Consider the following 26,594-nt stretch of genomic DNA (forward strand, 5'->3'; position numbering starts at 1 on the left):
TACACCTTTCCCAATTTTGAACCATGCAGTGTTGCCCTGCTCTGTTCTGACTACTGCCTCTTGGTCCAAATGTAGGTTTCACATTAGCACGATCAAGTGTTCTGGGATCCCCATTCTTATCCTGTAATTCACAACATTGTATTTCAAGATGGATCAAGAAATGACTTTTTTCATTATGAAAGCAACCCCATTTTTCCTCACCTTTTCATCTCTGGCATAGTAGATCGATGATTGATTCAAAATATCCCATGCCATTCCATTTCATTTTACCCATGTCCAGTATGTCAATGTTTTGTATTCCATTTTCTTAACAATGTCCAGTTTTCCTACATTCAAGCTTCTCACATTCCCTGCTCCAATCACTAGTGTCTGCTTATAACTGCACCTCCTCTTTCGTTTCTCTGTATTTGAGGACTCAACCTCAGTTGTCATATCTGCTATTCTGTTCTTAGCGTGCTCTATTGTACATAGGGTTTTCAAAGGCATGTTATTTCAGAAGTGGATGGCCAATCTTTTTTCCTAGTCTGTCTTAATTTGAATGCTCAGCTTTAGAACAGGATCTGACAGACAAGCATTTTCCAGAAACAAGCAGATGAAAGACATTTCCCACTTACAGAATTTTCTGTTGCTCCAGCAGGTTTTCACATGCATTAAATAACACAGGAAGAGACTGCCCTTCTTTCTCCTGCAAAGCAGCTGATGGATTTGAACCACATACCTTCAGATTAGTAGCATAACTCCTTATCATTAGGCCACCAGAACTCCCTCTTAATAAACAGAGAAAGATTAAATTCATCAGACATTTCATTTAATTTGAACTCACAGAAATGAAACAAAATAAGAGGAAGGAATCAAGAAATTGAACAACATATTGCATTGGACAAATATCCTACAAAAGACCTCAGTAAAGTATTTTAAAAGTAACGATATAAAAAACAACGTATATGAACTTTGTGAGTAAACCAATATAAAATAAAATTTTATATTTAAAAAAAAAAGTAAAGACACCCCTTGGAGGACTAAAATACACTTGACCCAAGTAATGATTTTGCCACTTGTCTCATAATATACATCATTGTTGATGTCAGATGATACTGGCTGAAAGTAAGGAATACCAGAAGAATGTTTATTTCTTCTTTATTGGCTATGTAAAGGTATTTCACTGTGTGGATCATAACAAAAAGAAATTGGCAAAAAAGAAAGCCCCAAGAATTGATGGCATATAAATAGACGTATTTCCGCAAACAGATGCTACCCTGGATGTGCTCACCAAGTTGCTCCAAGAAATCTGGAGGACAGACTGGAGGAGATCCATATTTATTTCCATTCCAAAAAAAAGATGACCCAAAAGAGTGTGGAAATTATTGAACAATATCACTAATATCACACACTAGCGAAATCCTGCTGAAGATTATCCAGAAACAACCAGAACAGAACACTGAAAGAGAACTACCAGAAATACAAACTGAGTTTAGAAGAGGTCATGGCACTAGAGACATTATTGCCAATGTCAAATTGATCTTGGCAGAAAGCAAAGAGTAGCAGAGGAATGTCTGTGTTTCATTGACTATGCAAAGGCATTTTACTATATGGATCACAACAAATTGTGGCTAACCCTGAGGAGAATGGAAATCCCAGAACACTTGATTGTGTTTAGGAGAAACCTCTATTTGGACTAGGAAGCCGTCCCCAGAACAGAGCAAGAAAACACTGCATGGTTCAAAATCAGAAAAGATGTGCGTTGGGAATGCATCCTGTCTCCATACTTGTTCAGTCTATATGTAGAACAGATCATTCAGGAAGCAGGACTTTATGATGAGGAATGTGACATCAGGATTGGAGGAAAATTCGTCAGTCTGCATTATGGAGATGATACAACCTTGCTTGCTGGAACTGAAGAAGGCCTGAAGCATTTGCTGCCGAAGGTCAAAGTCTGTTGTCTTCTATATGGATTTAAGCTTAACATCAAGAAGACAAAGATTCCCACCCTGGCCAATTGGCAGCATCATGACAGATGGGGAAGAGATTGAGGTTGTTAACAATTAGAACTTGCTTGGCCCCACAATCAACATTCTTGGCACCATCAGTCAGGAAATCAAAAGACGAATTTCATTGAAGAAGTCCTGCTGTAAGAGACCTCTCCAGAGTACTGAAAAGCATTGATGTCAGTCTAGAGACTAAGGTGTGCCTAATTCCAGCCATGGTCTTCAAAATTACTTGTTATGCTTCAGAGAGTTGGACAATAACTAAAAATGACAGAAGAAGAATTGATACCTTTGAATTGTGGTGCTGGAGAATAGTATTGAACATACCAAAAAGAGTCTTGTACTGCCAACAAAACAAATAGGTGTGTCTTGGAGAGGGTGAGCCAAGTTTCTCCTTAGAGGCTAGAATTTTGAAGGTCCATATTTCATACTTTGGACATGTGACCGGGGAGAAAGGTTCTTGGAGAAGGACATCATGCTTGGAAGGGTGGAAAGATAGCACAGCAGAGGAAGACCCTGGATTAGATGGATTGATACAGTGACTGGGGCAATGGGTGTTGGTGTGTTGGTATTAGTGAGACTGACTCAGGACAGGGCAGAGTGTTGAGCTGCTGTACATCAGGTTGCTGTGAGTCACAGGCAACTCAATGGCACATAATAACAACAACAATTATTATATTGACAAAGAATATTATATTGACATATACCATAGACTACCAGAAAAACAAGTAAATCTGTTCTGGAAGAAGTGTAGGGAGAACAATCCTTAGAAGTGAAGACTTTATCTCACATACTTTGGACATGTTATCAGGACATGTTATCCATAAGAGGACGCCATTTGTGTGAGCTCCCTGAGGGTTGCTGTTCTTAGGTGGCGTCAGATTGACCATGATTCATAGTGACTCTGAACAGTAGATCTGAACCTTGCCCTGTCCTCTGTCATTTTCATAATCTCTATCATGTTCAAGCTCATGGTAGTCACAGTGTCAATCCATTTCATGGTCAGTGTTCCTTTCTTTCATTGACTTTCCTGCTCTTCCTGCTATCTACCCTATTCTGAGGGATGTTACTGTTAGTGTGTACTACTGAGTCCAAACTGACTCATAGTTGACCCTCAGTATTGATTTAAGCTTAACATCAAGAAGACAAAGATTCTCACCACTAGGCCAATTGGCAGCATCATGATAGCAGCCCATTTTCAGAGGCAGTAATGGGAGGAGACTGTCCATCTTGCTCCTGTGATGCAGCTGGTGGATTTGAACTACATGCCTTTAGGTTGGCAGCACAATTCCTTACCAGTAAGCTACCAGAGCTCTGCTCTATATTATACTGATTTTCTAACCTCTTCTCTAAATTCATTCCCTGTCTTACACAAGGCACATGGGAGAAGGGACAGAAAATGTTTTCAAAGGAACAGATATTTATGACTGTTTATCAACTAACATAAGGAATTCTATGTTTGTTGGGTTTTTTTTTTTCAATTATACTAGTTTATTTACAAAATTTGAGTACATTGTTTTTCACACTAGGTTCTTCCAATTTCCCTCACCCCCCCCATCAAATTGTACAGCCCATGATTAATATACCCTCCCCCTTCACATCCTCATCCCTCTACTTCCACCCTGTTCCACCTTGGATCCTCATACTCATTCTACAATAATGGTTTTATGCAATATTTGTCCTTATGGGACTTAGTTCACTTAGCAAAATGTCCTCAAGTCCCTCCCAAGGTAGGTAATAATTTATAAAATCGTTGCTCCTGTGTGCTACGTAGTATTCCATGGTATGAATGTACCATAATTTCTCAATCCATTCGATTGTGGTTGGACATCTGGGCTGTTTCCATGTTCTTGCGATGGTGAGTAATGCTACTGTGAACATTCATGTACAAATTCTCTGTCTGTGGCCTCAGTTCTCATTTTCTGAGGGTATATTCCAAGCGTGGTACTAGAGATATTGTTGCTGATGTTAGATGGATCTTGGCTGAAAGCAGAGAATACCAGAAGAATGTCTATCTGTGTTTCATTGATTATGCAAAGGCATTTGACTGTGTGGATCACAACAAACTGTGGCTAACCCTGAGAAGAATGGAAATCCCAGAACACTTAATTGTGCTAAGGAGAAACCTATACTTGGACCAAGAAGCAGTACCCAGAACAGAGCAAGAAAACACTGCATGGTTCAAAATCAGAAAAGATGAACGCCAGGAATGCATCCTGTCTCCATACCTTTTCAACATGTATGCAGAGCAGATTATCCGAGAGCCTGGGCTCTATGAGGAGAATTGTGGCATCAGGATTGGTGGAAGATCTATTAACAATCTGCGTTATGCAGATGACACAACCCTGCTTGCTGAAACTAAGGAGGACCTCGTGCACTTGCTGTGAAGGGTCAAGGACTGCAGCCTTCAGTATGGACTGAGGCTCAATGTCAAGAAAACAAAGATTCTCACCACTGGACCAATTGGCAGCGTCAGGATGGATGGCGAAGAGATTGAGATTGGTCATAGCTTCAGTTTGCTTGGCTCCACAGTCAATACTCTTGGCCCCAGCAGTCAGGAAATCAAAAAGCATATCGCGATGGGAAAGTCTGCTGTTAGGGACCTCTCTAAAGTACTCAAGAGCAACGGTGTCTCTCTGGAGACTAAGGTGCGCCTGATACAGGCCATGGTCTTTGCAATCACTTGTTATGCATCAGAGAGTTGGACAATGACTAGAGAGGACAGAAGGAGAGTTGATGCCTTTGAGCTGTGGTGCTGGAGAAGAGTACTGAATATACATGGACTGTCAGGAAAACAAACAGATTCATCTTGGAGAGGATTAAACCAAGCTACTCCTTGGAGGCAAGGATTCTGGGGCTTCGTCTGACATACTTTGGACGTGTTGCCAGGAGGGGCGGGTCCTTGGAGAGGGACATCATGCTTGGGAGGGTGGAGAGACAGCGCAGGAGGGGAAGACCCTCTATGAGATGAATTGATTCAGTGACTGGGGTCATTGGGATGGGTGTGTCAGAGGCAGTGCGGTTGGCGCAGGACAGAGCAGGTTTTAGGGCTGTTGTGCATAGGGTCGCTATGAGTCGCAAACGACTTGACGGCACTTAACAACAACAACAACATATTCCAAGCAATGGATTAGCTGGGTCACGTGAAATTTTTATATTCAATTTTTTGAGGCAGCTCTGAACTTCCTTCCAGGAAGGTTTTAATCCTAAAAATTAAAAAAATAATAACATCATACTTGGTAGAGAGTCAGTGAAAAATGGGAAGACTCACTGAGATGACTGCAGCTCTGGCCTGAAACATAGCATTGGATCAGAACCAGCTTAACAACATCTAATAACAAGAATAACATGCTTCTCTCTAAAATGGCATAGTTAATGTAAAGTTTATTGTAAAAAGCTCTTTTCCCTATCCACAACTTTCCCTCACAAATTCTTTTTAACTTTATGACTTTTCACCCTCTCCCTTTAGTGTTATGGGCTGTTCAGGAGGAGTGACTAGCGTTCTAAGGTGCTATGATAAAGAGTTCATTAAAAAAAAAAAATTTAAAAAAAAAAAGAGTTCATTCATCCAGAGGCCAGGTCAGTGGGATAGATGGCCCTTATGGACACATCCAGGTCAGAAGGCCATCCAGGCAAGTTATGGCCCTGGCTGGAGATCAAGGTAGCAGGTAGGTGGGGGATTGTCACCACAGGCCACGTTCAGCATTTTACTTGAGTAATTTTTACTGTCATTCTAAAACAGCTGACATCTAAGTTGCTACAGATGAAACATAAACAGGACTGTAAGACAACAAAATAGAAATGAGACAAGTTCTGAAGCTTCTAACAGTGAACTCAGGAAAGGGGAAAGATCTGATAGGAAAAACAGTGTTTACAAACTTTGTTTACTTTGTAAGTAAATCAATATAAAATATATTAAAAAAGAGAGAGGAAAAAATAATACATGAGGAAGAATTAAAAAAAAAAAAACAGTGACCTCATAGACAAAGAGCCCCCTGTACCTTTGGCACTTGAGGAATAAGCAGGAAAAATTGAGAAAATATGTTACTGGCTAAAGCAGTTAAAAGTTCAAAGTCATAAAGTGTACATCACTCAGCATTCTCCTCTCCATACTCCATTTAAGCACAACTTTGCTGACATTCTCTAACTCGAAAGACACACATATCACTTTCGATGAACTGAGCCCTGTCCTTAAGATTTGCTCAATGACTTTGGTTTCTCTGTGGAAGAAAATTTTCATCTCTTAGGTCCTAGGGATTTCTAGTTTATTTGCTGTGTCTTCTTGCTTTTGGCTACTCTACACACCACAAAACGTGAAAGACGTTCTTGCTGTCTCTAGTTACCCCAAGTGCTGTGATCATGGGCATCCCCTCCTTCAGTCTTTGGTCTTCAAATTCTAGCAGCCTCATGTTTCTCTTACTGAAATGTTACTGTAGCTTCTATAATTATGTACTTTGCATAAATGCAAATGATTCATTGCATTGACAATCTAACAGCTGCTCTAAAAGGAACACTTTATTTTCTCCCTTCATCTCTGCTTGAAAATGAGGACAGTGAACATTAAGAACAAGGAAGCCTCCTCCAGTTGTGGTCATGCATGGACCTACAAGGCAGGCTCACTGCTCAGTTTCCCCAGGGGTCTGCCTGTCTGGGGTGGGCCTTCTGTGGTACATGGGCTCTGGCTGTGAGTGGAACTGGTCTGAAGGAGCACTTACCTTTCCTTCTCTGAGGAGTCCATTTCAGTATCTCCAAGTAAAGGGGACCCAAGGGACAAGGAAGAGAACAACATGTGAACCCTTTTGCCATTGTAAGCACTTGCCTTTACAGTGCTGTCAAACAACAGTTCTGCTGTGAGGGACACATTCTACACCTAAACTGCCCAACATGGTAGCCACTCACCGTATGCTGCTAATTGAGCACATTGTGATTAATGAAGTCAAGGAACAGAGTTTTCAATTTCATGAATTTTCATTTAAATATCTAATTGCCATAATCAACCTTTCAAGCAGGACATTCAGTCCCAGGCCTGTGTCACAAATGCAAGCCATAGTCTGGGTTTTCACCTTTTTTCCTCCTAACTCAGTGTCCGGAACTCCATAAATCAGCACACAACAGGATCTGAGACCACCTTCTAATCTTTGTGATCAGGTAACACCCATTCTCCCAGAATTCCATCAACTTCATTAACAGTCAGGCTTTCAAGTTAGGACATTCAGTCCCAGGCCTGCGTTGGGCCTAGAACTGCTGCATACCAGGCCTAGAGACCTACGCTCGTCTTGGAAATGATCACATTGTGACAGCAGTGTGGTACCAAAGGAAGAACAGAGACACTAAGTCACAAACAACAGCCCTACAACAGAAGCTGAGGAGCAAGGGCCTTTCCCCTGGATTGTCTCAGGCAAAAAAATCTCTCCCTGAAACTGGTGCATGGAATTTGGATTAACATCCTCTTAAATATGAGACAGGCATCAGTGTGAGAGACCAGCAGCAGTGTGTGGTGCAAGACATCACGTAAGTGATTTGTGGACTAAGCTGTCATTAGTGGGTGGCTGGGGGAACAAGGGCTGGACCAGGTAGGCAGGAGTGCAAGGAATGCGGATGTAGTAAAGAAAGGGAAGGGATAAGACAAGCATGTTTAGGGGTTGGGGGGGACAGTGAATGTACTAGTTATTTCTGAATGGGAAGTGTCTTTCATCTGCTCAGTTAAATGTTTGTCTGTCAGATATTGTTCTAAAACCAAGCATCCAAATTAAAACAAACTAGGATGAAGGATTGGTCATCCTCTTCCAAAATATATCAGGTCTTCAAAAACCCTATTATAGTAGAATACACTTAGAGTATATATATCTCTCAACTGAGGCTGAGCCCTCAAATTTGAAAACAAAAAGGAGGAGGAACTACTTGTAAGCAAAAACTAATGATTAGAACGTGGAATGTGAGAAGTATGAATGTAGGAAAACTGGATGTTGTTAAGAAAGAAATGGAACACATAAACATTGATGTATTGGTTATTAGTGAAATGAGATGGATTGTCATGGGACGTTGACATTGTGAATCAGATGACCTACTACCCTGGAGATGAAAATGTGAGGAAAAAATGGAGTCACTTTCATAGTTAAAAGGGTCATTTCTAGATCCATCTTGAAATACAATATTGTGAGTGACAGGATAATATCCATACACATACAAGGAAGACTTGTTAATACCTCTATCATTCAAATTTATGCACCAACAACCAGAGCCAAAGAGGAGGAAATAAATTATTTCTACCAATTTTTGCAGAAATCAATCAACCATGTAACCAAGATGCATTAATAATAATGGGTAACTAGAATGGGAAAGTTAGGAACTAGGAAGAAGGATAAGTAGTTGGAAAATATGAACTTGGTCACAGAAATGAAACTGGGGATAGAATGATAGGATTTTGCACAATCAGTGATTTATTCATTACGTATACCTTTTATAAGAAACATAAACACACCATGCCTGTGCATACACTATACATACCTATGGTATATACAGGAATCAGATCTATTACATTTTTTAAAGGAATCATTGAAGAAATTCAGTATCAGCAGTGAAAACTAGGCCAGCTTCTGATTGTAAAATAGATGATCAACTGCTCATATGCAAGTTCAAATTAAAGCTTAAGAAGATTAAATCATTTCCACAGGAATCAAAATTTGATCCTGAGTCTATCCCTCCTGAATTTAAAAATCAACTCAGGAACAGGCTTGAGGCCTTGAACACTAATGAACAAAGACCAGATGTGGGAAGTTACCAAGAATATCATGCATGAAGAATGCAAAAGTCATTAAAAAGAAGGAAGAAGAAGAAAAAGCCAAAATGGATGTCAGAAGAGACTATGAATATTGCACTAGAGCACCGAGAAGCTAAAGCAAAGGGAAGAAGTCAAGGAGCTGAACAGAAGATTTGAAAGGACAGCTCGGGAAAACAAAGCAAAGTATTATAATGAAATGTGCAAGGATCTGGAGTCTGAAAATGAAAAGGGCCAAACCTGCTTGTCATTTGTTAAGCAGAAGCAACTAAAGAACAAATTCAAGCCACCAGTTGCAATGCTTAAGGATGCTATGGGCAGAATATTGAATGATTCAGGAAGCATCAAAAGAAGATGAAAGGAGTATACAGAGTCACTGTACCAAAAAGAACTGGCTGACACAGAAGAATTTCAAGAAACAGTTTATGATCAAAAAAGGCAATAATGATGAAGGAGGAAGTTCAAGCTACTCTGAAGGAAGTGGCAAAAAATAAAGCCCCAGGAATTGATACAGTACCAGTTGTCATATTTTAACAAATAGATGCTGTCCTGGACATGCTTACCAGGTTGTGCCAAGAAATCTGGAGCACAATTACTTGGCCAACTGACAGGGAGAGATCCGTATTTATTCCTATTCCAAAAAAGTGGTGCCCTGACAGAATGTGGACATTATCAAACAATATCACTAATATCGTGCACTAGCAAAATTCTGCTGAAGATTATCCAGAAACAACTTGGATAGTGCATTGACAGAAAACTACCAGAAATACAGGCTGGGTTTAGAAGAGGCTGGGGCACTAAGAGACATTATCGTCAATGTCAAATAGACCTTGATAGAAAGCAAAGAGAACCAGAGGAATGTCTTATCTGTGTTTCATTGACTATGCAAAAGCATTTGACTGTGTGAATCACAACAAATTGTGGCTAATCTTGAAGAGAATGGGAATCCCAGAACACTTGATTGTGCTTATATGAAACCTATACATGGACCAGGAAGCAGTCAACAGAGCGCATGATTCAAAATCAGGAAAGACTTGCATTGGAGATGCATCCTGTCTCCATACTTTTTCAATCTATATGCAGAACAGATCATTTAGGAAGCTGGGCTTTATGTGGAGGAATGTGGCATCAGGATTGGAGGAAGACACATCAACAACTTGTTATGTTATGCAGATGACACAACCTAAAGTTAGGAGGACCTGAAGGACTTTGCTGCACCAGGTCAAGGACTGTAGTCTTCAATATGGCTTGAAGCTCAACATCAAGAAAACAAATATTCTCACCCCTGGGCCAATTGGCAGCACCATGATAGATGGAGAAGAAATTGAGGTTGTTAACAATTACAGCTTACTTGGCTTCACAACCAACGCTCTTGGCACCAGCAGTTAGGAAATCAAAACATTAGTTGCATGGAGAAATTGCATGGAGAAAATCAGCTGTCAGGGACCTCTCCAGAGTACTGAAAAGCAATGATGTCAGTCTAGAGACTAAAGTGTGCATGATCCAGGCCATGGTCTTCACAGTAACTTGCTATGCATCAGAGAGCTGGACATTGACTAAGTGTGACGGAATAAGAATTGATGCCTTTGAGTTGTGGTGCTAGAGAAGAGACTTGAATATACCATGGCGCTCCAAGAAAACAAATAGGTATTTCTTAGAGAAGGTGAAACCAAGTTTCTCCTTGGAGGCTAGGATTTTGAAGCTCCATCTCACATATTTTGGGCATGTGGCCAGTAGAGACCTGTCCTTGGAGAAGGCCATCATGCTTAGAAGGGTGGAAGGACAGCTCAGGAGAGGAGGACCCAAAATGAGATGGATTGATACAATAACTGGGGCACTGATGTGTTGGAATCAGTGAGACTGGCTTAAGACATGGCATGCTTCTGGCATATACCAACAATGATTGCAACTTGTGACTGCCATGTTGGATAGTGCCATAATAGAGAGCAATTCCTTTTATGGACAGTATATATTCTTTTCTAGATAGACTATATATTCTTAGGTGTTTTCATCATTTTTAATAAGCATAAATGTGATAGCTGTTAGGAGATTGTTGTCATTACTGATTGCCATCAAGTTGAGCACATTCATAGCGACCCTATGAACAAAAGGCCTGAAGCTTTTCTATAACTATCGTCATTTATCAAAGTTCATAGAATTTCCAGAAGCATGTTGTTTAGGAAGTGGATGCCACTCCTGTTGACCTGCCCTTAAAGATTTACTAGTTGAATACTCAGTGCTGTGCAAGCTAGTTGTGAATGAGGCTAGTATCACAAATCACAAAACCAGAGCTACAGATGTTAAATGTTTTCTCCAAGATCAGACAACAATAATACTTCAGGCTTCCCAGGACAGATATTTAAAGTGCCCCTGTGTGCCCCATCCCTGCAAAAACCCAGAAGTTCTCCCAACAAGATCTCCTTCTGACAGTCATTACAGTTGTTTTATGCCCACCACACAGCTCCCCCACTGATGATACTTGTCTGCTTGACTTATTTTTAAATCACATATTTAGACAGAAATAGCTTCACCATCCTCTCTTCAAAAGTCTTCATTAAAATAACAAATCTTAAGGGATTTCAGTATCTTTGTGTCTCACCTTTCTTAGACATCTTTCTGGCTCTTCACCTGCATCTCGTCTTCTTGGCCCTGCCGCACTGCTCACCGCCCCTGCTTCTCAAACCTTCATCTCTCCAACTTAGAGTCAGTGACGTTTCATCCCTCATTGTGCACTATCTTATCTCAGCTATTCTGCTGCTGAAATGGGAGTAACTATGTGAGCTGTAAGATGTTGGAGAAAACTTCTAGGTTTCTTAAAAACACCTAAACTACAGTCAGGCACAGCCACCTGGTCTGTAATACCTGCTGTTGATAGAAATAGCACCTGTTCTGTATGTCAACTTGGGACCAGGCGGCTAGGTGACCAGTACAGCCATCTACTCCTTGAATAAGGAGGTAGGTCAGCTGTGCTCAAGGATGAATTCATGTAAGAGCCATTTTTCTTTTAAAGGAGAATTTTGAAATCCTGGTTTATTTATGTTTGTACTTCCCCAAAGTCATTAATCCTTTTTGTTTAACCATTATTATTCTCCCAAATCCTAAGTTCATTCTCATATCCTTTTATATCTGTCTCCTGGCCTATACTATATATTGTGAAAAAGTGATCAGCTCAATTCAACACTTGTTTTTATGTCATCTTTATTCCTGTCCTCCAGCAACCACCACCACCGGCTTTGGTCTGCTACTATGATTCTAATGTAAGGATTCATGGTTAACCTAAAATGTAACCTAAAATTCAGAAGTCGGTTTATTCAGGGACTGACATGCTTGTCAGTGTTGAGCTGACCACCAGTCTGTTAGCCCTCTGGGAAGTCCTGTTCAGCCTCTCCTCCCTCACATCTACCGCTGTGTGATCCCTGGCTTACCTCTATCTCTGTGTTTTGAAAATGGTGCTCCCTTGATACACTCTGAGAGGCTCTGCCATCTCAGGATTCTCCCTGAATAATGTCAGCCTGTCCATCTTGGAAGATTCTAGACACCAGGACTGAGAAACTGGTTGCCATGGTACCCAACTTTTTCTCTCAGACCTGGATAGAAAGAATGCTTTTTCCTTTTTTTCAAGTTCATATCTGAGCATTTGCTCAGTTTGGGAAGACATGAGAGTCTTACAGAGCAGCCACAGGTGGATGAACCACAACTGTGTCAGAGAGCAGGTCTGTGGAGAACCTTGGGGTCCAGGTGTTGGTTACACCACCTGTGTGTGGTCTCTGGTTAGTCACAGTACCTAACTCCATGCACAACCAGATACCAAAAAGAGCTGTTCACCTACTCCAAGTTCTCAGAAACATGATGGGAAAGATCATTTCCAAAGGCCACACAACAGCAATCTCCATATGACAACACATTGCAGAACTGAGTGGGTTGACATATATAATGATGTGCCTCAGAACCTCCCCTTGCTCCAAAACAGCAGTGGGTTAGCTGAGACTGTCTAAACAGGCTCTGTGACCTAAGGGTATTCCTCCTTTCAGGAGATTTGATGGAGCTACAGAGGGAAGAATTGAACTGACCTCCACCTTCACCGCCTCTTTCAGGCTAGATTTGTGCCAGGGCTGGAACATAATCACCACCTAGTGGCAGGAGTGAGAAACAAGATGGTTCTTGTTTTAGACTCAAAACACTGAGTTGATTCTGTCTCCAAGCTGCCCTGTAGAACAGTGTAGAATTGCCTTGTTTTTTCTAAGGCTGTAAATCTTAATGGAACTAGACTGACACATCTTTCTCTCGAGAGCATTGGTGGCTCCAAACCATTGGCCTTTTGGTTAGCTGCCAAGTGCATTAACCGAAGTGCCATCAGGATTCCTTCTTACTTTTGGCAGAGGGATCCAATTAATTTCACGTTTTCTTCTCACACAAATAGTATTGTGATGCTGTTGTTAGATGCCATCAAGTCAGCTTCAATCTATAACAACTTTCTTTAAACAGCATATCTGTACCCTGCCCTGCCATGTGCCATGCTCATCATCTCTGATATACTTGAGCCCATTGTTATAGTCCCTGTGACAATCCATCTTATTGAGGTTCTTCCTCTTTCACTGACTTCCACCTTTCTTCGCCCGATTCCCAAAGTATATGAGATGAAGGTTCACTATCCTTACCTCTAAGGAACACCCTGGTTTTACTTTCTCCAAGACATATTTGTTCTGTAGATAGCACATAGGATATTCATACTATTTTCCAACATTGTGACTCAAAGGCATCGATTCTTCTGTCATCCTTATCTACTGTCCAGATTTCAGATGCGTAACAAGAAATTGTTAAGAATATGGATTGGATCAGGTGCACATTAGTCTTTAAGTAGACACTGTAGCTCCTTTGAACTTTGGAAAGGACAGACTTTCCCAATACATCTTGTGATGTTTGACTCTTGGAACCAACCGTGTGGATTGTGAATTGTAAGATTGAATTGTTGATAATTTGTATGGAAATGTTTGTTATTATTTTACTCACAGATGAAGCATGGGGTAAAGAATATGCAGCTCTTGTCTCAAGAGAATTAAGAATTAAGTAAAATCTGTAAGGAAATGTGAATCTTTCTTTACAAGAGCGGGGAAGACAACACCATCCTAGATAGAGTCATTCTCAAGGTCAGTTCGGTGGGCCCTGTCCTGCAGACAATGCTGCTGTCCCCTAGGAGGTGACACTGAGCTGCTCCAGCACTGGGAAATCTCGGGACTACATGCTCAAGGACAGCTGATGACTTTGAGTCTCTTGTTTCCACTTCAATTCTTCAATTTTCTTAGAGGCCTTATTCCCAGTCAGTTGTCTATTTATTCTCGGAATCTTATTTCTTTAACAATTCTATTAGAGGAGTTAAAGCTGAACCCCACTGTGAAAATGATCCCACTTACAGTGGCAGAGTTTAACAGGGTAGCAAGTAATAGATGTTGGAGAAGATGTGGTGAAAAAGGAACTCTTATACATTGTTGATGGGATTGTAAACTGGTACAACCATTCTGGAAAGCAGTTTGGCTTGTCCTCAAAAAGCTGAACATAGAAATTTCATACTTGGACTATACTCTGAGAATTTAAGAACTGAGGCACAAACTGAGATTTGTACACCAGTGTTCATATCAACATTATTTACCATCTCAAGAACAGGGAAACTACCCAAATGTCCAACCAAAAACAAATCAATTGAGACATTATGGTGTGTTCACACAATGGAATACCATGCAGCACGCAGAAGTAATGATTTTTGTAAATTATTACCTAACTTGGGAGGAACTGGGGAGCATTATGTTGAGTGAACTCAGTCCCACAAAAATAAATATTGTATAAAACCATTATTAGAATGAGTATAAGGATCCAAGAGGGGTGAGAGAGGATGGAAGCAGGGGCATGAGGATGTATAGGGGGAGGAGTTGTACAATTTGATGAGGGGAGTGAGGGAAATTGAAAGAATTTTTTTCTTTAAAACAATATATTCGAATTTTGTAGATAAACTAGTAGGAAAAAATTAAAACATAAATTTAGGTGGGTTCATAGATACCTGAGTGTACTGGTGAGCAAAGGAGAGTGTGGGGGCTCAGATGAGTCATAGAAGAAATAGGAGAATGCTCCTTGTGAAGATGGAAAGACTTCCGCTTCCCTGCTTTGAACGTGTCATCAGGAAAGATCCGTGTCTTACATTGTGTCTGTGTTAGTGAAAAGGAGAGACACCTTCTGTGAGATGGATCGCCACAGTAGCCACACGGATGCACTTGAGCATGTGGTCGTGGTCAAGATGGTGTGGCACTCGACATAGTTTGTCCTGTTACATCCAAAGTCACTGTCACCTGGTCTTTGACTGATGATAGTAAAATCTGAAGGAGCACTGGGTTTCTTTTTTCTTTTTTTAGGTGGGGGTTCTTTTGTTGAGCCAGAACAAACTCAAAGCTAACCTGCTGGTGGGTTTCAAAGGTTGTAAATCACGCAGGAGGAGATTGCTCATCTTTCTTCCATGGAGCGACTGGTCAATTAAAACTGTGCCTTTGGTTTGGCAGTGCAGCGCGTTACCACTAGGCTACCAAGGCTCCCTGGATTTCTGCTAAGAGTAGTTACAAACTTCTAAAATGGGTGATGGTAACACAACATTTTAAATGTAATCACTCTGGCTAATCTGTACATTTAAAATCGTTGAAGTAGCAAAACTCCTAGATGTATATGACCACTATAAAGTTTAAAAGCAAACCTAAAAGCTTCATTAGCTCACTCTCCACTGGCTGGCTAAGGCCTCCTCCCTCCAGGTCCTGTGTTCTGCATGGCCAGCACTAGGTGTAGCCACAGGAACTCCATGTGTCCCTTGGATGTCTTCTTTTCCTAGGCCTTGCAGTGTAGCTATCTATGTTCCTTTCCAGGTCCGCCTCCCTGAACCAAATGCACACTCCAAACTCTGACCATTGCTGTCCTCTTGAGTTTGAGTTCATGATGCTTTGACCTTCATTGTTTCTCTTTTCCAGTCCTATCCTTGTTCACCCACTCTTACTCTGATTTATTGTCCTTTCTGTAAACATTTGCCACAAGAGAAGGATGGGCAGTTTCCTCCCATGTGACTAACTGCCTCTGAAAACCCACTGGAGGGTCAGCTATGGGTCAGTTCTAGCGCAACAATACACAACCACAACACAACCATAAATATTACCTCACAATATTTTGAGTGCTATGTACAGAAAAGCCCATATCCAACTCCTTCTCCCTCCTTATTGATAAAACAGTTGGGTTTAAACTGTACTGGGTTTCTTGAACACACATGCTGGATGTTTTCTCCCAGGAGTCTTGAGTTTCCAGTGTCTCCCTAGTAAAACTGTGTCCCCCTGTCAGCACGGCCGCATAGACAGAGACTTCCTAAGAACTGCTGCGAGGAACCCTGATAATGCAGCTTAAGATCCAGACATTCTACCCTAAAGGCTGGATGGAGTTTTAAGCCCACAAAACAACCCAACAGGATCAAAATTGCTTTAATATCACTATAGCCTGCCTACTCTTATTGGAGGAAATTAAATCCATCTGCGTTTGATCTTGACTGTAAATTTATTGTTCCAGACTTCTGCCAAAGACTAATGCTGAATTCATTTAAATTAATAGACATTTTTTTCATGTTACATAACTTGGTATGGTCCACAATTTCTTCACAGGTTTTTTAAAGCCAGGAATTATATGCAGACAGCTGAGCACTCTTTGCATAGAGGGGATCCCACACATCCAGCATGGCCTACAGAATTGCTTCCTTCCTACCTTCCTTCCTATTTGTTTTCATTCTCTTCTTCTGATTTGATCTATTCACCTCAGCATCAACAGAAACTAATAAAACAAAAGTAATGAAGATGATGGCACCAAGGTCTTGTTACTGATTTGTTTGAGCGAGTCATACCGATGTGTGGTTGCTTTCCGCACAGCCTCTCTCTTAAACCTTCTCGATGACTATTGTTGTTTACTATTGAGTTGGAACAGATTCAAAGGGGAAATAAGTATTACTCCCTGGTTATCTGTCAGGGAGCTCTGGGGGCCTGGTGGTAAGAAGCTCTGCTGTAATCCTGAAGGCATGCGGTTCAAATCCACCAGCTGCTCCACAGAAGAAAGATGGACAGTCTCCTCCCGTGCGCATAACTGCCTCTGAAAACCCACTAGAGGGTCAGCTGTGGATTGGTTCTGACTCTAAGGCATGCAGTGACAAGGGTTAAAGATGTGAAATCTTGTTGTGAGTTAGTTGTTCACTCTTTATTTGCTTCCCGTCTTAATTGATGAGGAGAAAATCTACATTTGGTGCTTGTATATCTTTTGCAAGCTCAGGTTTTTCTCATGGCCCAAGACTTGATGCTTAACCATGTACAGAATTTTCAAACACTGTGTGCTTCTATTGCATGTGTTTTCAGTCACCTTCTGTGCTTGGCAATTTGTGGTAGTTTTCTACTGCTGGTTGTGCTATGAAGTTTCCTTTGGAAATAAACTATGTTAAGAAAGCAAAAAATAGGTCAGCTGGGCACGTGGAAGTACAAGTGCTTGTATGCAGGCTGTGAAGGTCCCCCCAGCACACAGAACTGTTCTGAAATCTCACAAGCTGTTCCCACATGATAGCATTTGAACCCTAGTGCCCCTGCACCCCTTCCTGTGCCTCAAGTTTTGTGATGTCTCTTGCTTCCTGAGGGAGGCAGGTAGCACCTCTCTGTCAGTCTGCTGTTCCCTGGGAAGGGATAAAGGGTAGAATTGTCTATGGTGCCTCCCCTTCCCAATGGTCCCACCACTCTACTAAGATCTTTTCCCATTGACGCTAGTAAAATACTAAGTTAAAAAGGGAGTTTTCTCACTAATTTTAACCCAGACTAATCCAGCCTTAAGAAATTGATGCCTCTAAGTTGAAATGTTGGAAAAGAGCACAAAATACCTCATGGGCTGCCAAGGGGAGAAACAAATACATCTTGTTGGGGGTGCAGCCATAATTCTCCTTAGAGGGAAGGACCGGAAAACTTCATCTCCCTTTCTTTGAGCGTGTTGTTAGGATGGCCCAGTCCTTGGAAAAGGATATCATGCTTGGAAAGATAGAGGCTAAGTGAAGGAAGGAAAGACCCTCAACAAGATGGGCTGATGCAGAGACTGTAACAATGGGCTCAACTGTGGCAGAGATGATGAGGCTGGCACAGCATAGGGCAGGGTTTCCACCTGCTGTTTATAAGGTTGCTATGAGTTAAAGTCAACTTGACAGGGCCTAACAACAGCAGCAGTCCAGTTCTCCCATCATACCATCAATGTAGGCAGACAATCTCTCATCATAAGCATGTGCTGTGTTTGTGAGTGTGTGTGCACACGTGTGTGTTTGTCTAATATATCCTTTTATCTTTTTTCCACAGTTCATTTATGATGAAAAAGTTTCCTGGTAAGTACCTTATTTCTCCTGCCATCTCGCTTCCTCTTGTTATATTGTAGAGCCAAATATATACAAGACCCAAGTTAGAGTTTAGGAGAGAAAGGGAAGATTCATGAAGTTTTGCTACAACTAGAACTTCTCTGTACACCTCAATAAAAAAATGGAATTATCTTGCAGAGTATAGACCTCCTAGGTTAGGATAGTGAAGGCAGTGTTCTCCATGGGAGACCCTAATAACTTTTCATCCAGGTTAGGTATTCTGTCTGAATGGTACCTTTCTATAGCCAGTCACTTGGTAAGTCATTACTTTTTTGTTAATATTTCAAACTGTGATCAAACCACACCCCCATATTCCGTATGTCAATGGAACCAGAATCATTTCAATCTCCTTGACCATTTAAAGGTTCTGTCCAGTGTTAAAGAAACCCCTGTTGTTTTTGTTGTTTTTGTTGTTGTTATGTGCCATCAAGTCACCTGTGACTCATAGCAACCCTATGTAAAACAGCTCTGAACCCTGCCCTGTCCTGAGCCAATCTCGTTGTCTCTGGCAGACCCAATCCCACATCTCCAGTCACTAGTCAACCCATCTCATCCTGAGTCTTCCTCTCCTGCACTATCCTTCCACCATTCCAAGCATGATGCTCTTCTTCAGGGACAAGTTCCTTCCTGGCCTCGTGCCCAAAATTTGTGAGATGGAACTTCAAAATCCTTGCCTCCAGGGAGCAGCTTGGTTTCACCCTCTCCATGACTGTTTTTCTATGCTTAACGGTCTTCTCTAGCATTACAGTTCACAGGCATCAATTCTTCTTCTATCATCCTTGGTCACTATCCAGATTTCTGATGCATAGCAAGTAATTGCAAAGACCATGGCCTGGATCAGGCACACTTTAGTCTCTGGACTGACATCGTTGCTTTTCAGTACTCTGGAGAGATCCCTAGCAGCAAACTTTCCCAATACAATTCATCTTTTGATTTCCTGACTACTGGTGCCAAGAGTGTTGATTGTGGAGCCAAGCAAGCTGATGCTGTTAATAATCTCAGTCTCTTCTCTATCATGAAGCTTCCAGTTGACCCAGTGGTGAGAATTTTTGTTTTCTTGATATTGAGCTTCAGTTCATATTGAAGACTACAGTCCTTGACTTTCCATGGCAAATACCTCATGTCTTCCTCAGTTTCAGCAAACAAGGTTGTGTCATCTGCATAACATACATGGTCAATGGGTCTTCCTCCAGTCCTGATGCCACATTCCTCCTTATAAAGTCCAGCCTCCTGAATTATCTGTTCTGCGTATAGATTGAAATTGTATGGAGATAAGATGCATCCCTGGTGTACACCTTTCCTGATCCTGAACCATGCAGCAGAGCCCTCAGAGCTCAGAAAAATTTGTGACCTTTTTATTAGACCTTTTGATTTTTAAATTTTGCCCATGGTAAATAAATGTGAAGATATTTTAATTTGGGCCAGGTGTTCAAAGCTCCATTTTCAGATGGCTTCTGAGCAAGTGAAACTTATCAGAAATGGAAAGGGCAATGAAGTGTGTAGTGCAAATATCTCTTTATCAAGAATGTAGGTGTAATAAGAGACAATATGCCAGGGGCAGATGTGGCCCTGAAAATGAGCAGCTTGCATTATAGTATTAAAGGCTAAGAATGAGCTAGAAGAAGTGGTATTCTCAGGCTTCCCTTCCAGCACAATGTGTGCTATTTCTTTTGTCATATCCTGAAGACCACCAGTTACCATAAAGTTGATTTAAGTTACAGAAGCCCCACATGTGTCCAAACAGAACTGTGGGCCCAGGATTGGCAAAGATTGATTTTTCAGAACTCACTCACCAGCCCTTTCTCCTGAGACCCCCCTGAATTGATACCAACATCCAGCCTTTCGGCTATCACCCAGGCACTCCATTGTGATTTTCAGAATTTTGAGGGGAGGGGAAACTAGAACATTGATGACAAATGTTCTGTTCGATTCCAGAGTATTCTTCTTCTCCCTTAGAGGGAAGCTGGGGGAATTTGCTTTAAAATACATCAACTCTATATTGACTTGTAAAAGTGGAAGGGAAGTTACTTCTCAGTAACAGTGACCCATAGGCTGAAGGGACTGACATGCCCGGGGCATACAGGTCAGAAGGGAGGCAGAATCTCTCTGTGGCCCCATCCTGAAAATGTTCACCAAAGGGAATGCTGGCACTCCTCCCATCCATGGTCTTGGAGATTAGCTCCAGCGCAGGTGAGTCCCCTGGAAGCCACCTTGCCCCACTGTTGTGCTAACTGAACTAGTGGAGTTAACATATTGCCAAATGCTAATATTCTTTGATAGTAAAGATGATCAAATTATGACCGCAGTTGATCTCAGAAAATGTTCTGCAGCTTTTGTACAGAGAAACCTAAGGCGGAATACCCAGGGATGGTTTACTATCAATCTTGATCTTTTCTACCAACTCCCTGGCATTGCTGAATGAAAAGGCTTCATGATAAGCCCATTTTAGTTTACTTGGCTCCACAGTCAACACTCTTGGTAACAGCAGCCAGGAAATCAGAAGACAAATTGTATTGGGAAAGTCAGCTGTGAGGGACCTCTCAAGACTACTGAAGAGCAACGACATTAGGCTGGAGACTAAGGTGCACCTGATCCAGGCTATAGTCTTTGCAATTAAGTGCTATGCATCAGAGAGTTGGACAGTGACTAGGGATGATAGAAACAGAATTGATGCCTTTGAGTTGTGGTGCTGGAGAAGAGTGTTGAATATACCGTGAACTGCTAGAAGAACAAACGGGTTTGTCCTGGAGAGGGTGAAGCCAGAATGCTCCTTGGAGTCAAGGATTCTTAAGCTTCATCTAACATACTTTGGACATGTTGCAAGGAGGGACTGGTCCTTGGAGAGGCATATCATGTTTGGGAGAGTGTAGGGACGGCGCAGGAGAGGAAGACCCTTGATGAGATGGATCAATTCTGTGAGTGCAGTGGTGGGAATGAGTGTGTTTGAGACAGCGAGGTTGACACAGGATAGAGTGGTGTTTAGGGCTCTTGTACATAGGGTCTCTATGAGTCACAAGCGACTAGATGGCACATAACAACAACAACAACCCTCACAGGTGTCTTTGGGACATTTCACATGTTTTGGAGCAAGAAAGAGTCTGTTTCCTCTTCATTCTGAAGGTCAAACCTTCTGTGATGAAGGTGACCCTCAGCCTGTGCTGAGTTTTTTGTATTCTGTGTGCTGATGGCTGGTGAAGCCCAGATCTGCACACCAGGGATCCTGTGCAGGGAGCTACGGTGAGGGGCCTGGGGCCTATGCATAGCTTGGCTGCAAATTCTTGGAAAGTTTTGTTGTGACTTGAGTCATAAGTTGAGCAAAGGGGTAGTTCTTTGTGGGACAATGTGGAAGGGAAGAAGTGGCTTCCAAGGCCTCAGAGCAGCATCTTTGTGAGCACCAGCAGCCGTCATTATGTGGACAGCCAGCAGAGAGGAATTTCCATAGTAGTGGGCTTGAGAAATGAAAATCTGAGACACTGGCTAATCGCTGCTCCAAAACTTCTAGCTTGATGGGTGCAAATTTTATTTAAGTTTAAGATATTTTTTTCACTGTTCATGACTCTACCTTCCCTCCCAGACAATTGCACTTATTTTATTGAGAGAATTTGTCTAACTTATCTTTTCAAAACCAGATTCATCCATCTGTAATATTTCAAAAACGCCTTAAAACAGTGAATTCAGATTTCTTGCTAATGAAACATTCAAGTGTATCATAGAGATTCTAAGACAGGTAACTGATTAATCACAGATCTTCAAAAGGAAATTCTTTTCAGTGCTGTTTCCTTTTAAGCTAGACTACTGTTTAGGTAGAAATGAGCTTTGTTAAATAGAACTATACAAAAACAACGCATCCTCATCACACGCATTTTAGATTCCTTCGTAGTTACTGAGTCAACATTCTGAATCAAGTCACATTTTTCCAAGAGCCGTAATAGGTAAGAGTTAGGGGTGCTTTGAGCAACAGGTATAGAAAAACCAGCAATCATAGATAAACTGAGGGCCTTATCTTTTCCCTCTCTCACTTAGCAAGTACACCAGATGTAGGTGACTCAATGCTAAGTGCTTCTCCAAAGGTCCCAAGAAAGCCTCTGTTATTATAGCCATCAAGTTCGTGTTGAACAAAAGAAAAAAGCAGCAGAGGATGTGTTATTTTCTCCATCATCCTTTGTCTTACAAACCTGGTCACAGCTGGGTCTGCTTTGACCAGTAAGTGACCCAGGAAAATAGAATGACAACTTTAGGCAAATTATTATTTATCCTCTGAGCCAGGGATGGGATTAAGAGGTCTCCACCTTCTGTCATGACGTAGGTCACACAATTTAATGGGTGAAACAAATGGAACGATCCAGTGTGAAAAGCAATGTACATGAACTTTGTAAGTAAATGAGTGTAAAATTTAAAAAAAAAACCACACACACACAATGTATACAAATTTTTTAAGCAAGCCATTATAAAATAAAAATTTATTTAAGAAAAAATAAGTGGTATCTTTTCTTTCAAAATGAATGTCATGCACAAAATCTTCTACTGTACACACTTTGGTGAAATAAAAGTCATGCTCAGGAAATCCTTTGCAACTGAAAGTTTGTGGAGAAATGATGGCAACACTTGAGGGCTGCTGTGTGCAGGGACAGAGGACAGGGCAGGCCTGTGGGTGAGGTCATCCACGTGGGGATGATCAGCTGCCAGGCTCCAGTTTCCAAAATGATAAAGCAGATAGGATAACTGGTGCAGGTGGCTGGTGTATAGAGGGTTTCAAATGACAGCTACTAATAAGTATTAGACAATCTAATAATCAATAAATATTCATGATAATCACAAAGTATTTAAAGGAGTGAACATATGGTCGTAGTGGAGGAAAGACAGCAAGAGAAGACTTCTTAGAGGAAGCGACATGTTAGCTGCTATCTATTGGATGCAAGGGCCAGCCAGAGATGAGGGGAAGAGCACCCTTGGCAAAGGGAGTGGAAAATACAGAAGCTCAGAGGGAAGAGCCTGCTTGAAGTGAGCAAAGGAAGGAGACCAGTGTGATGAGAGCCGGGGAGGCTGGGAGGGTAGCACCACAGGAGAGGGGGAAGGAGGCGTTATTTCAGGGGTGGGTGTCATTGGCTTTTTATCATGTATGCTGGAAAGCATTTGCAGAAGTCTGAGCAGAGAAATGACATGATCCAGTAGCAGTGTGGGCACTAGTTCAGAGACCATAGCTCAGGTGGAGGAAGAAGAGCACAGCAGTCCCTGGAGAGCACAGGAGCAGACAAATCAGACAGTAGGTTGGATGTAGAATCTTGAGGAGGTGGAAAACTCATTGTTGGGGAATGGAACTGACTCATAGCTTACCCTCCAGCAGGTTTTTAGGGTGCTGTAAATAGCATAGGAGGAGATTGCCCATTTTCCTTCTGAGGAATTGCTGGTGAATTCCAACACCAGAAAGGTGCCACCTTTGGGGTATCAGCACAGTTGTTTACAGGTACCCCACAGAGATGGAGGAGAGGAAGAAAGGAGGGCTGCTAGCCCAAAGGCAGCACTCGCTGGTGGCTCAAGCCAGCCGCGGCTCTTGGTGAGAAAATGGAGCATCTCCCACAAGATTTACAGCCTCAAGAACCCAACGAAGAGGAAGTTCTGAGTCAAGTCTGACTCAGCAGCAATGAGAGTTAAAGTTTTTATATTGATTTGTAGACTTGAAACTTGTTTGTGGAGGGAACAACAAAGCCTAAGGGAAAATTCATCCAGGCAGTAGAAATCAAGATTTCTGTTTAACTTTAATTTGACTTCCAAATGGAGATACCAGAAAACAGTTATTTTTGCTGTTGTTAGGTGCCATTGAGTCACCTATCACTTATAACAAAACCTATGAAGAACAGATCTGAACCTTGCCCTATCCTCGGGATCTCTGTCATGCTCAGGCCCAGTCACTGTGCCGATCCATCTCATTGAGGTTCTTCCTCACTTTCATCAGCCATCTACCCATACCTGCATGATCTCTCTCTCTTCAAGAACTAGATCATCTTGAAACGTGCTCTAAAGACAAAGTTTCACCATCCTTGCCTCTAAGGAGCACTCTGGTTATACTTTCTTCAAGACAGATTTGATCTTTTGACAGTCCATGAGATATTCAGTACTCTTTACCAATGCCAAAATTCAAAAGCATTGCTCCTTCTTAAGTCTTCCTTATTCCTTTTCCAACTTTCAGATGCATAGGTAGTAACTGAAAATACCATGGCTTGGATCATCTACACCTTAGCCTCTAATCTGGTGTCCTTGCTCTTTGGAACTTTGGTGAAGTCCCTGCACCAAATTTCCCAATGCAATATGTCTTTTTCTTTCTTTCTTGACTGATGTCATCACTGCTGCTTATGGATGTTGTTGTTGTTGTTGTGTACTGTTGAGTTGGAACTGACCCATAATTGACCCTCCAGGAGTTTTTTCAGAAGCAGTAAATTTCACAGGAGGAGATTGCCTATCCTTCTACCATGGAGCAGCAAGTGGACTCAAACCACATGCCTTTAGGATTGCAGTGTAGCTTCTTTCCACTAGGCCAAATTAAATCATTGACAACTACAATCTTTTCTTCATGTCTTATAATATTTCCCATTGGCTCAGTGGGCTGGAAACAGTATGACATGAGAATCTAGAGCTCAAGGAGAGGTCTAGAGTAGATGTGTAAATTGGGGATCATTATCATGTACTTTATGTAGATGGCACAACCTTGCCTGCTGAAACTGAGGAGGACCTGAATTGCTTGCTGCAGAAGGTCAAGGACTGTAGTTTTTAATGTTAATTGCAGCTTAACATCAAGAAAACAAAGATTCTCACCACTGGTTCAATTGACAGCATCATGATAGATGGAGGAGAGATTGCTTTTGTTAAAATTTAGAACTTGCTTGGCTCTACAATCAACACTCTTAGCACCAGGAGTCAGGAAATCAAAAGACGAATTGCACTGGGAAAATCTGCTGTGAGGATCCTCTCCAAAGTACTGAAAGGCAACAATGTCAGTCTAGAGACTAAGGTGTGCCTGATCCAGGCCATAGTCTTCACAATTGCTTGCTATATTCATAGCATTGTTCAGAGAGCTGAGCAATGACTAAGAATGACAGAAGAAGAATAGATGCCTTTGAATTGTGGTTCTGGAGAAGAGTCTTAAACATATCCTTTAGCACCAAGAAAAAAATTAAGTCTGTCCTGGAGAGAGTGAAACCAGGTTTCTCCTTGGAGACTAGGATTTTGAAGCTCCTTCTCACATAATTTGGGCATGTGGCCAGGAGAGACCGGTCCTTGGAGAAGGACATCATGCTTGGAAGGGTGGAGGGACAGCACAGGAGAGGAAGACCCCAGATGAGATGGATAGATACAGTAGCTGGGGCAATGGGCACTGATGTTTCGGAATCAGTGAAACTGGCTTAGGACAGGGCAAGCTTCGGAACTGCTGTACATAGATAAGGTCGCTATGAGTCGCAGGTGGACTCGAAGGCACATAACAACAACAATGACATTATTTACTTGATATTTATAACTACAGACCTGGATAAGATCACTAAAGAATAGATAGAGAGTAGAAGGCCCTTCTTTAATGATTGAACTGAGAAAGTAGAAGAGGCAATGGGATGAAGATAGAGAAATTCAGGGTCCGGAGGAGTGTGGTATTCAGAAAGCCCAGAGAAGAAAGTACACATTAAGGGGTGCAGATAATCATCTTTCAGATTCTGTTAAGAAATTTACCTGGATGACAGAGACTGCCTCTAAGTTTGTGTAGATGTTGGACACTTGTGACAGTGCCCCGTGTGCTGTTTGGGAGGATTGATGGGAAGGACTGGGAAAGCTCCCTAGTGAGTGGTCGGCTCAGAGATGGAATGTGCAAGGCTCTTAGAGAAGGTAGGGGATGAGAGAAGTAAAGAAATAAAGCAGACATCAGCGGGTTAGACACCCTGGTTGCTCCGCTCAACAATGTATCACGTACACCCTTTGTGTCAGTACATACACATTTGCTCGGTTCTGTTTAACTGGAGCACTTACTCATCCCTTACATTATAACCACCTTGCTTATTTACAATCCTTCATTTTATAAACTTTTTGTACCTACATCCTTCTTTAATTCCTTTTTATATTTAATATAAACTTCTAAACAAAAAATCTGAAGACAGAATAGGTAGGGTGAGCACATTTGTCGTTTCTTCATCAAACCATTCTCAGGGATCCTTTCCCTGAGACAAAAATTATATTTAGTTCCCTTAGTGTTACAGCAAAAGAAGACATAGAAATTAAATTATTCTCTTTTTAATCTTGAAACTACTAAAATACAAATTTGGAAACAGTAGTAGTTATGGTTATGTGACATGGTGTACATCACATAGTGTCACTAAGTTGTATACCAAAAAAATGTTGAAATCACAAA

General features: G+C 41.6%; 1 protein-coding gene across 1 annotated transcript in view; it reads left to right on the top strand.

The window, feature by feature from the left end:
• LOC102846976 (sodium/potassium/calcium exchanger 3-like) overlaps nt 1–26,594 on the top strand; it is a 724,594-nt gene that overhangs the window by 614,225 nt on the left and 83,775 nt on the right. Inside the window, exon 7 of the mRNA XM_006895646.1 lies at nt 18,150–18,175. Coding sequence (XP_006895708.1) covers nt 18,150–18,175 — 26 coding nt within the window. The remainder of the gene's footprint in view (nt 1–18,149; nt 18,176–26,594) is intronic.

This window comes from Elephantulus edwardii, unplaced genomic scaffold, assembly GCF_000299155.1.
Source record: "Elephantulus edwardii isolate Elephantulus edwardi_28Jun2011 unplaced genomic scaffold, EleEdw1.0 scaffold00172, whole genome shotgun sequence".
In the NCBI taxonomy this organism is placed as follows: Eukaryota; Metazoa; Chordata; class Mammalia; order Macroscelidea; family Macroscelididae; genus Elephantulus; species Elephantulus edwardii.